This window comes from Oncorhynchus masou, chromosome 17, assembly GCF_036934945.1.
Source record: "Oncorhynchus masou masou isolate Uvic2021 chromosome 17, UVic_Omas_1.1, whole genome shotgun sequence".
Classification (NCBI taxonomy): Eukaryota; Metazoa; Chordata; class Actinopteri; order Salmoniformes; family Salmonidae; genus Oncorhynchus; species Oncorhynchus masou.
The window spans coordinates 9,919,190-9,931,948 of NC_088228.1; the positions used below are offsets into that span (position 1 = coordinate 9,919,190).

At 43.8% G+C, this 12,759-nt stretch overlaps 1 protein-coding gene and 1 non-coding gene across 3 annotated transcripts; both read left to right on the forward strand.

The window, feature by feature from the left end:
* The first annotated feature begins 392 nt into the window (after window positions 1-392).
* On the forward strand, window positions 393-465 carry trnav-cac (transfer RNA valine (anticodon CAC)). Its single transcript has one exon. It is a non-coding gene; the product is annotated as a tRNA-Val (tRNA).
* Window positions 466-8,227: 7,762 nt separating this feature from the next.
* LOC135558412 (angiopoietin-related protein 3-like) lies at window positions 8,228-12,133 on the forward strand. 2 transcript variants are annotated; one of them, XM_064992195.1, is made up of 7 exons: window positions 8,228-8,834; window positions 9,152-9,262; window positions 9,777-9,900; window positions 10,072-10,185; window positions 10,555-10,650; window positions 10,775-11,047; window positions 11,254-12,133. In XM_064992195.1, exons 1-7 carry the CDS (start codon window positions 8,319-8,321, stop codon window positions 11,469-11,471), a joined length of 1,452 nt encoding a protein of 483 aa, XP_064848267.1. In that variant the 5' UTR covers window positions 8,228-8,318; the 3' UTR covers window positions 11,472-12,133. The 2 variants fall into 2 exon arrangements, with proteins under 2 accessions (XP_064848267.1, XP_064848268.1); XM_064992196.1 differs by having other exon boundaries at window positions 9,152-9,256.
* The last annotated feature ends 626 nt before the right edge of the window (window positions 12,134-12,759 follow it).

A 12,759-nucleotide genomic window follows, 5' to 3' on the forward strand; every position in this document is an offset into this window, starting at 1 on the left:
AAGAATGCCCTCTAGTGGTGAAAGGTGATCATCACATAAAGGTCAGGTTTAGGAGAGCTCCAATTGGTGCTTTTATTACGTGCATATTTGATATTGGTAACGGTACCAGCTTGCAGGTATAATACTGTATAATGTGTTTTAAGCATGTATGGCCCTTTTATAACGGAGGCTTTAAGTTAAAGTTAAACCCAGGAGATGTTGTTGCATGTAGTGTTGCGTAATTTGCACAACTGAAAATATCTAAGTAGAAAATATGTTTATCTAAGTAAGAAATATGTTAATCTAAGTGTGACTGAATTCACTCCATAAACATTTCTCTATTGGAAGTGATACACAATCCTTAGGACTGTGCCATTAGTGATGGCACACTGCAAGTCTGCAATCTTTTCAAGGTTTCCGTAGTGTAGTGGTTATCACGTTCGCCTCACACGCGAAAGGTCCCCGGTTCGAGACCGGGCGGAAACACATTTTAACGAAATTGACAGAGTCGATAACTGAAAATAAACTAACAAATTCATAGGACTACCGTATAGGCCACATAAATAGAACAGCCTTGAACATTTCCTTAAATAAAAAACAGCAGCAATGCAACGATAATACGGAAGTGTTTCCGATGAAACAGAGGCTAGGCTAATTTACCACATTTGTCACAGGCTTCATCAATAAGTGCATAGACTACGGCGTCCCCACAGTCGACTACATGAAGGTATGCATGCTGGGTTAAAGGCTAGAGCTACCGATTACAAGGAACGGGACACGGACATGGACCCATATAAATAAGCCCGCTACGACCTCCATTTCTTTAAATAAAAACAGCAGCAATGCAATGATAAGTGCATAGACTACGTCGTCCCCACAGTGACTATATGAAGGTATACGTGCTGGGTTATTGTAAATCATAAATCTGGACTACAATATACATGAATTTGATGTGCATTATGTAACTCTGTGCTACTGTAGGTCAGTGTGGTTATTGGTTCCTATTGGCAATATTGGTATAGTCCTCTATGCTACTGTAGGTCAGTGTTATTGGTTCCTATTGGCAGTATTAGTATAGTCCTCTATGCTACTGTAGGTCAGTGTTATTGGTTCCTATTGGCAGTATTAGTATAGTCCTCTATGCTACTCTAGGTCAGTGTTATTGGTTCCTATTGGCAGTATTAGTATAGTCCTCTATGCTACTGTAGGTCAGTGTGGTTATTGGTTCCTATTGGCAGTATTAGTATAGTCCTCTATGCTACTCTAGGTCAGTGTGGTTATTGGTTCCTATTGGCAGTATTAGTATAGTCCTCTATGCTACTGTAGGTCAGTGTGGTTATTGGTTCCTATTGGCAGTATTAGTATAGTCCTCTATGCTACTGTAGGTCAGTGTGGTTATTGGTTCCTATTGGCAGTATTAGTATAGTCCTCTATGCTACTCTAGGTCAGTGTGGTTATTGGTTCCTATTGGCAGTATTAGTATAGTCCTCTATGCTACTGTAGGTCAGTGTGGTTATTGGTTCCTATTGGCAGTATTAGTATAGTCCTCTATGCTACTCTAGGTCAGTGTGGTTATTGGTTCCTATTGGCAGTATTAGTATAGTCCTCTATGCTACTCTAGGTCAGTGTGGTTATTGGTTCCTATTGGCAGTATTAGTATAGTCCTCTATGCTACTCTAGGTCAGTGTGGTTATTGGTTCCTATTGGCAGTATTAGTATAGTCCTCTATGCTACTGTAGGTCAGTGTTATTGGTTCCTATTGGCAGTATTAGTATAGTCCTCTATGCTACTCTAGGTCAGTGTGGTTATTGGTTCCTATTGGCAGTATTAGTATAGTCCTCTGTGCTACTGTAGGTCAGTGTTATTGGTTCCTATTGGCAGTATTAGTATAGTCCTCTATGCTACTCTAGGTCAGTGTGGTTATTGGTTCCTATTGGCAGTATTAGTATAGTCCTCTGTGCTACTGTAGGTCAGTGTGGTTATTGGTTCCTATTGGCAGTATTAGTATAGTCCTCTATGCTACTGTAGGTCAGTGTGGTTATTGGTTCCTATTGGCAGTATTAGTATAGTCCTCTATGCTACTGTAGGTCAGTGTGGTTATTGGTTCCTATTGGCAGTATTAGTATAGTCCTCTATGCTACTGTAGGTCAGTGTGGTTATTGGTTCCTATTGGCAGTATTAGTATAGTCCTCTATGCTACTGTAGGTCAGTGTGGTTATTGGTTCCTATTGGCAGTATTAGTATAGTCCTCTGTGCTGCAGAGGTCTCCTCTTGATCGAGAGTTCATAGACCTCAAACTGAACTGGCCTCTTTCAGCAAGAAGGACCAATCACAACGTATCTTACTAGAATCCACATCCACAAAAGGATTACCTGTCGTTGTAGTATGTATTGCACTATCCAAACAGTTACTATAGCGACGATTCGACTTTACTGCAAAGGTCTATGCAGTTTAGTGTGAAGTCCTGTCCCTTTGTATATATATCAAGGATCAAATACGATCCATATTTACTTGTCTCTGTGTATCCTTTCCCTTTCCTTACACATTTTTTATTTGTAAAGTAACAATTTGTTCTTAACTTACGTGCCTAGTTAAATAAATATGCGAACCCATCTGGCACTACAGACTTAATCAAACAAGTATTAGAAACAAATCTAAATCAAATGTCTGCAAGTCAGTTAAGAACAAATTCTTATTTACAATAACGCCTTGCCAAAATGCCTCCTGCGGGACGGGGGCCTGGGATTCATACATACAAATACTTACAAATATAGGACAAAAACACATCACAACAAGAGGAACAACACTACATAAAGAGAGACCTAGGACAACAACACAGCATGGTAGCAGCACAACATGGTAGCAACACAGCATGGTAGCAACACAACATGGTAGCAGCACAACATGGTAGCAGCACAACATGGTAGCAGCACAGCATGGTAGAAGCACAACATGGTAGCAACACAACATGGTAGCAACACAACATGGTAGCAACACAGCATGGTAGCAACACAGCATGGTAGCAACACAGCATGGTAGCAACACAACATGGTAGCAACACAACATGGTAGCAACACAGCATGGTAGCAACACAGCATGGTAGCAGCACAGCATGGTAGCAGCACAACATGGTAGCAACACAGCATGGTAGCAGCACAACATGGTAGCAACACAACATGGTAGCAACACAACATGGTAGCAACACAGCATGGTAGCAACACAACATGGTAGCAGCACAACATGGTAGCAACACAACATGGTAGCAGCACAACATGGTAGCAACACAACATGGTAGCAACACAACATGGTAGCAACACAACATGGTAGCAACTCAGCATGGTAGCAGCACAACATGGTAGCAACACAGCATGGTAGCAACACAACATGGTAGCAGCACAACATGGTAGCAACACAACATGGTAGCAGCACAACATGGTAGCAACACAGCATGGTAGCAGCACAACATGGTAGCAACACAACATGGTAGCAACACAACATGGTAGCAACACAAAACAGGGTACACACATTATTGGGCACAGACAATATCACAACGGTCAAGAAGTCAAAGACAATAATACATCACACAAATCAGCTACAACTGTCAGGAAGAGTGTCCATGATTGAGTCTTTGAATGAAGAGATTGAGATAAAACTGTCCAGTTTGAGTGTTTGTTGCAGCTCGTTCCAGTCTCTAGCTGCAGCGAACTGAAAAGACAGCGACCCAGGGATGTGTGTGCTTTGGGGACCTTTAACAGAATGTGACTGACAGAACGGGTGTTGTATGTGGAGGACAAGGGGTGCAGTAGCTATCTCAGATAGGGGGGAGTGAGGCCTAAAAGGGTTTTAGAAATAAGCATCAACCAGTGAGTCTTGCGACAGAAATACAGAGATGACCAGTTTACAGAAGAGTATAGAGTGCAGTGATGTGTCCTATAAGGAGCATTGGTGGCAAATCTGATAAGCCCGAATGGTAAAGAACATCTAGCCGCTGCTACACAGATGACATGGATAGGAACATGATGAGGCAAAACGGGGTTATAGGGGGTGATTGACAGCGAGGACAAAAACGTGACATTCATCACTGGTTGGGCTTGAAACGTGACTTATCGATTGCTCAAACACACATTGGCTTTGGTTTGATTAGCAAGCTGTGTCTACTGTAGATATGCTCTCTGGCGAAACTGTTTGACTAGTCAATGATAAAAAGCCACTGTAGACTCGTATAGCATGCCTGGCCGCAGACAGTTCAAGGGAAACCAGTTATCTACTGTCAAGCGTGTGCCAGATGAAACCTTATCTTACTGGATCTTTAACTGAATCTTCAAATACAAAATTAGCTTTAAATTCAATTGGTCAAAATCAGATTTTCCTCCACGAGACAATTCTAAAGCCTCATTTGTTGTCTACATAGATAAAGCTCACAGCGCAATTAGCTACTCAAAATGACTACGTTGTGTAGTTGCGTCACATTACACTGCGTTCCAGCCAGACTGAGCTACTGACAGAAAGCATATGTGAGGCAAGAGTAGCTTCTCTTGCATCACATGAGACACATGGTTCCACGACCAAAAGTCAAAAGGCTGTTGGCAACCATGACTAGAGTTTTTCTTTAGCATAGCAGTTAACCAGGCTTTTTTCGTAGCTAGTTGCATTTTTCTCACAGACTATAAACTAGCCTTTATGGTCACTGTCAGGTTAACAGGTACTTCCATTTGAAGTGATCAAGCAAAATGTAGGGCAACAGGGCAATGTGTCAACTCCTGTTGACCAGTTCCAACTTACTTCTCCGCCGTGCCCCATGAAACTATCCCTTCAGCACATACGCCCACGCAAACATATGCGCGCACACACACACAGCATAGAGGGTTAGAGCCGCTCCCCTCCAGAGAGAGTGACCAGAGACAGGGGCCTCTGGTTCAACACAGGGGTGAGGGCAGTGTTTGCTGTGTCCACACACTGGGGCTTGATGTCGGACCAATCAGTTAACATTTAACAGAGGGACCTCTGGAGCACGGGCATATCTTATGTTGCATCAGAGTTTGTATATTAGGTTGTATGTAGGTTGTATATTGGTTGTATGGATCAAAATCACATCAGCACTACTGTACAGTAGCAGTATTTGCAGTATCAATATCCTATTTTCTATTATAAACTGGGTGGTGGGAGTCCTGAATGCTGATTGGCTGACAGCCATGGTATATGGGATCATATACCATGGGTATGACAAAACATGTATTTTTACTGCTGTAATTACATTGGTAACCAGTTTCTAACAGCAATAAGGCACCTCGGGGGTTTGTGGTATATGGCCAATATACCGCAGCTAAGGGCTGTATCCAGGCACTCGGCGTTGCGTCGTGCTATGAACAGTCCTTAGCCGTGGCATATTGGCCATATACCACACCTCCTCGGGCCTTATTGCTTGATTGGAGTCCATCTGTGGGAAATTCACATGATTAGGAAAGGCACACACACCTGTCTACATAAGGCAGGTCAGAGCAAAAACCAAGCCAATTGTCCGTAGAGCTCAGAGACAGGATTGTGTCAAGGCACAGATCTGGGGAAGGCTACCAAAACATTTCTGCAGCATTGAAGGTCCCTAAGAACACACTTGCCTCCATCATTCTTAAATGGAAGAAGTTTGGAACCAGCAAGACTCTTCCTAGAGCTGGCAGCCCAGCTCATTTGGGGAGAAGGGCCTTGGTAAGGGAGGGGCTAAGAACTCGATTGTCACTCTGACAGAGCTGCAGAGTTCCTCTGTGGAGATGGGAGAACCTTTCAGAAGGACAACTATCTCTGCAGCCCTCTACCATTCAGGCCTTTATGATAGAAGGGCCAGACGGAAGGAAGCCAGTCCTCAGGAAAGGAACATGACAGCCCGCTTTGAGGAGTCTCGGATTATGAGAAACAAGACTCTCTGTTCTGATGAAACCAAGTTTAAATTCTTTGGCCTTAATGCCAAGCGTCACGTCTGGAGGAAACCCGGCACCATCCCTTACGGTGAAGCATGGTGGTGGCAGCATCATGCTGTGGGAATGTTTTTCAGCAGCAGGGACTGGGAGACTAGTCAGGATCGAGGGAAAGATGAATGGAGCATAAAGAGATCCTTGATAACAACCTGCTCCAGAGTGCTCAGTACCTCAGACTGGCGCGAAGGTTCACCCTCCAACAGCACAACGACCCTAAGCACACAGCCAAGAAAAAGCAGGAGTAGCTTCAGGACAAGGCTCTGAATGTCCTTGAGAGGCCCAGCCAGAGCCCGGACTTGAACCTGATCGAACCTCTCTGGAGAGACCTGAAAATAGCTGTACAGCAACGCTCCCCATCCAACCTGACAGAGCTTCAGAGGATCTGCAGAGAAGAATGGGAGAAACTCCCCAAATACAAGTGTGCCAAGCTTGTAGCGTCACACCCAAGAAGACTCGAGGCTGTAATCGCTGCCAAAAGTGATTCAACAAAGTACTGCGTAAAGGGTCTGAATACTAATGTAAATGTGATATTTCTGTTTTTTCTTTGTCAATATGGGGTATAATGTGTAAATTGATGAGAAGAATAAGGCTGTAACGTAACAAAATGTGGAAAAAGTCACTTTCCAAATGCACCATTATTGCTCGCTAGTACACTAAATATACAAAAGTATGTGGATATCCCTTCAAATTATTTCAGCAACACCGGTTGCTGACGGGTGTATAAAATCGAGCACACAGCCATGCAATCTCCATAGACAAACAGCAGTAAGAGAATGGCCCTTACTGAAGAGCTCAGTGACTTTCAACGTGGCACCATCATAGGATGCCACTTTTCCAACAAGTCAGTTTGTCAAATTTCTGCCCTGTTAGAGCTGCCCCGGTCACCAGTAAGTGCTATTATTCTGAAGTGGTGTTGTCTAGGAGCAACATTGGCTCAGTCGCAAAGTGGTAGGCCACACAAGCTGACAGAATGGGACTGGCAATTCCTGAAGCGTGTAACGCATAAAAATTGTCTCCTCGGTTGCAACTCTCACTACCGAGTTCCAGACTACCTCTGGAAACAAAGTTAGCGCATAACTGTTTATCTGGAGCTTTACGAAATGGGTTTCCATGGCTGAGAAGCCGCACACAAGCCTAAGATCACCATGCGCAATGCCAAACGTCGGCTGGAGTGGTGTAAAGCTCGCCGCCATTGGACGATGATCCAACTTTCAAAACAAGTCCTTTCTGGCTAGCCACAGAAGTCAACTAGCTAGCTAAGTAGCTGTTTTGCATTCGAGCACATTCACTAATTTTGTTTGTAAACAATTAACAAATTAGTTAGCTACCACATGTTCTTGTCAAAACTGTCAACAAAGTAGCTAGCACGCAACAAGATATGCCTAATAACAGTCTAAAAACCACTTGAGGGAAAATAAATCAGATTTGACTGTTTGCATGGCGAACAGACACAAGTCGCATGGCCAGGAATCAGAGGTTGTTTGAAATGGGGCTTGAAATATCTTATTCCATCTGCTTTTTGGCTGTTCAGACTGCAGGAAAAAGAACAGATTCGAATACGATATTTAACTCCCCCCCCAAAAAAATGTGTTACTTCAAACTGCCAATTTGAACAAGGCTTTAGAATCACTGTACTGCACTCCAGTAGCTTAATTTCCTGCAACTCACCCAATGTAAATGTTATGAATGTCTATTTCTAAAAAATGTAAAAGAAACTCCAATCAGATATAATAATTATACACAGTGGTTGTTGATTATTGTGTGCCCTGTTCAAGTCTAAATACATTTGGACTTGGAACTTTATTCCAACAATTTTTTGCTTAAGATGCTTTCTGAGAACCAACAAGAACATATTATTTGGTCTTCCATGACGATTCCCCGACTGGCACACGGATGTGGCAATTTTTGTAATTGGCATCGATGGTACCAGACTGGTACCAATTTTGGAATTGGCATCGATGGTACCAGACTGGTACCAATTTTGGAATTGGCATCGATGGTACCAGACTGGCACACCAGTGTGTTTTGAACTGAACATTCCGATTGAATGCATCACAAACAGCTGCCCACTCAGTTCTTTTCTTTTGAATTTCAGAATAGAACACTGAAGTAATAGTCAGACTCCAGTCATTTCAAACAGTCTTCTCATGAAGGAGTTAAGCTCTTTGTAAATTGGACTCGTGAACGTTGCATCCATATATGTAGAGGTAAAATCAGTTGAGTAAGTTAATAATCAACCTCATCCCAGGCAGCCTATATAGTTTACTAGCTCTGTGTCCTGTGGTGTCTTTTCAAGGGAAGAGGGGACTGAAGTGGCTGGCCAGCTCACTACCAACACCTTGAAGGTCTCAAGACAGAAAAAAAAACATAATGAAGCTAACGCTAACCTTTCTGTTCGTTCTTGTGGCTTCTTGGCCCCTGGTCCTCTGCGCCAAGGAGGAGCCCATGTCCAAAGATTCTCCTCTCCCTCAGGTTCCCGCCGTTGAAACTCGCTCCCGCTTCGCCGCTCTGGATGACGTGCGCCTCCTGGCCAACGGTCTCCTCCAGCTCGGCCACAGCCTCAGGGACTTCGTCCATAAGACCAAGAGCCAGATAAACGACATCTTCCAGAAACTCAACATCTTCGACAGCTCCTTCAACCAGCTCTCCGTGCTGGCCAGCGAGATCAAGGGGGAAGAGGAGGAGCTGAAGAAAACCACAGTGGTGCTCAAGGCCAACAACGAGGAGATACGGAACCTGTCGCTGGAGATCAATTCAAAAGTGGAGAGCATCCTGCAGGAGCGTAGCCAGCTTCGTAGCAAGGTGGGAGGGCTGGAGGTGAAGCTGAGCAGCCTGTCTCAGGGCCTCGTCCCCGCCGAGCAGCTGGCTGAGATCAACTCACTGAAGGTGAGCCACCCCAAACATGACCTTAACATAGTGTTAAAGCTGATTAAGATTCTCCCAATACTCACTGCAATATCCATGTATAATACTGACGTGGTAAGATACCAAGGACAAGGTAAGGTTTATGGGGAAATTTGGCAGGGGTTTTAGTCACTTCAACCAACCTCAAGAAGATACATTGGCCAAAGTCACCTTTGGTTCTAGTGATTAGCTTACTCCCTAACACCACTATAGTACCAGATAGAACTGTTGAACCCTATAAGGATAAATAGTCATGTCTGGAGAAATGACCCAACCCTGTCCCGTCATGTGTCCCACAGGATGTGATCCACACCCAGGAGAGGAGCATCAGTGAGCTGCTGAAGGCTGTGAGAGAGCAGAGCGACCAGCTCGACCACCAGAGGAGCAAGATGAAAACTCTGGAGGTGAAGGTAGTTATTGTACAACATGTAGCCTGAGCCTTACAGTCTTACAACCATGAGAACAGACAAATGACTTCATTTTTATGTTCAATCCATTATAGTAACGATAGTTATTTGGATGTATATATAACCAGATGCTCAAAGTGCTTTACATTATATGGGTGAAACTCACTTAGTCTATTTTGATTATTCAGCAGGTTGACATTTTTTTGTCATGAATCTTGTCCTGGAGGTAGCTGCAAAGTTAAAATTGTCTATGGAGTAAAAAAATAAATAATAATAATTGAGGTCAGAGTTAGGTTTAAAATCAGACTTGATGACTTTGTGGCTCTGCCAGCGAGTGACCACTCTGCAGAGCTGCCTCCAGAACAAGATTCATGACTAAAAACACCAACCTGCGATTATTCACCTCATCTACCAGGATTATTTGTGTGTACGCTTCAAACCTATAAAAACAACTATTGTGCAGAGTGACAGAAATGACTGCTTGTGCCGTAACAACACTATTCCTTCTCATTTTCAGCTCACCTACAACCCTTTCATGCAAGAGACCATTGAGAAACCATCTGACAACTTCCAGTCTGCCACACCCACCCTCGCTGGGTATTTGACCAACACCTCCACCAATGGTAGTTTGGACATGACGGGTACGGTGCTTTAAAAGGGTCATGATCCTTTTGTTTATTTGTATTCCCATTAGCCGCTACTCTTTCAGGGTCCCTACAAAACTCAAGGTCCACACTAAAACACAGTGTTTGAGGAACTACAGGTTTCAGCAAGGTGCTGCTGATAGACTGTAAAATATGGTTGTGTCACAGATCTCTCATCAGACTGCAGTGAGCTATTCAACAAGGGCGAGAGAGCCAGTGGAGTGTACGCCATCAAGCCCAACCAATCTGAGCCCTTCATGGTCTACTGTGACATGGGTGAAGGTAAGACAGACGAGTAGCACCAATGCTCCCATTGAATGCTGCTGAGTGGAGGACGGCTCATAATAATGGCTGGAATGGAGTGGAGTGGAATGGAGTGGAGTGGAGTAGAGTGGAATGGAGTGGAGTGGAGTGGAGTGGAGTGGAATGGAGTGGAGTGGAATGGAGTGGAGTGGAATGGAGTGGAATGGAGTGGAATGGAGTGGAGTGGAGTGGAGTGGAGTGGAATGGACTGGTATCAAACACGTGAAAACCATGTTTTCGATACCATTCCATTTTCACCATTCCAGCCATTCGTATGAGCTGAAACATTTATGTACTAACGTATATTTATTGATTTGAAGTTAAGCATTTCTTCTTTCCTTTCTGCAGATGGAGGCGCTACTGTCATCCAGAGAAGGAAGGATGGGTCGATGAATTTCCATCAGAATTGGGAGAAATATGAAAACGGATTTGGAGACTTTCAAGGTGAGTGATCAAGTTGTGAGGTGTAATGTGTACTTGCCATGACCCAGTGAACCAGACCAGTCACCTGCCTGGGTATGTGTGTACAACTTCAGCACTGAGCCTTATTGATTTGTCTGTGTCACAGGAGAGTTCTGGCTGGGCCTGAGGAAGATCCACTCCCTCGCTAGTCAAGGTGACACTTTCCTGAACATCCAACTGGAGGACTGGAAAAGGGGCAAGCGCTTCATTGAGTACAACTTCTCTCTGGATGGACCCGAGGCCCACTATAGAATCCACCTCTCACGGGCGTCCGGAAATCTGCCTGACGCAATGAGCAACCACACTGGTATGATGTTCTCCACCAAGGACCAGGACAATGACAAACTTGAAGACTCACACTGTGCCTATACCTACACAGGTAAAGTGGTGGGGAGTGGGGAGGATGTTATAGGATTTTATGGATGCATTGTTTATCGTAGGGCTCAAGTACAGGGTTTGTTTGAATGAAATCATTTAATTTCCTCTAATTTATGAAGCATACGATTTAATGGAACATTAGATTGAATGGAGATTGCTATTTTTCACACCAGCATCCAGTTTAACTAATCCGATGGGTTTTTGCAGGCGGCTGGTGGTTCAACGCTTGCGGAGACACCAATTTGAACGGGAAATATATCCACGTGAGACCCAAGGGACGGTCAGAGCGTAGGAGGGGAATCCACTGGATGCCAACCCGAGGGGCCTCCTACTTCCTCCGATCCACCCAGATCTCCATTCGCTCCACCCCTGCCGCTATCTTCGCTTCAACCTCCTCAGAGACAGGCAACTTCAGCTCAGAATGAACACCAGACATTTACCTCTGGACAGAAACAAGACCTTGGCCAACCTTTGGCGAAAATATGTGATAAGTCTCTGACAACAAGGCCTTAAGGAGATTTAGGAGGTCAGTTTAGTGAGTCTCTTCTGTCGGCTGCACAGTCGGACCAAGTTGATTGAATAGGACTCTGAATCTGTGTCTCTAAACCAGTTTGCCTTATAGCTAGTCTGAAAAGGATTCACTTCTCCTCTTCGGTATTAAAGGCTTTGGGACACAAGGAACCAAATTAATTGTCTAACATTTTTATACTCAGTTTAGCGTTCTAATTTTAGGGTGAAATTGTTCGACAAATCCTCGTTATTATTACATGCATTTGAGGAATCCTCTATGTGACTGTATTTCAGACTGTATTAATGGTGGATGGTATTCATACCTGAGATCTGCACACAAACCTCATAAATATGCAAAACGTACATCATTCTTTTATGTGAACATTTGAGTTGAGCGTGCAGATCTTACTGTAAGTCTGGATACAACCAGGTACGGAGTGGTGAGGAGCTGGATGGACAGCACACAGGCATACACCTGAATAACAGCAGTTATCACCACTTACTGAGTCACATTGACTCTCAGCACATATGTACTGTAAATAGTGTATTTTTAATAAATAAAGCATATTTATGACTACTGGTGTGGTTCTGAATAATTATCCTCGAAAGACTACAACAGTCAGTAACATGACAGTCCAAATGAACAAATAATTTGATTTCTAGCCAGCTCTACAGCCATGTTCCAAAAAGGTCTATCTGTAGCTAGTAATAGCTATACCTGTAAATATAAAGTATTACAGTATACAGTAGTATTACTACTCAATCAAAATGTTCTTGAATGGACTTATCAGAGGCTATGGGAGGGTATCATGATCGGCAGAATAAGTTAAGCCTGGGCACCAGTCTGACTTCGTGTCATGTTTCACAATGACACGAGTACAAGGAGTGGGATGTTAGCTAAACAGACTGATACCCAGGCTAAAACAAGCTGGTTCCTTTACGTCGACTGAGGGATGGCCTTTAATGAGGGTACGACAACATTGTGAGTGTCTGACAGGTACCTTTTGGTTTTCCTCTGTTCAGCCTTGACCTGAAGAACAGCACGTGTCTCACTGACCTCTGATGCAATCAGACGTACAAATAATCGTTTTCTTCATCAGGCTAATGAGTGGACATGATGTAACAGTAGTGCACTACAGCACTAGTAGTTTTCCCCCAGAAAAGTGCACTTGGACGTCAAAGCAGCTTTCAACTGAGTTGTGG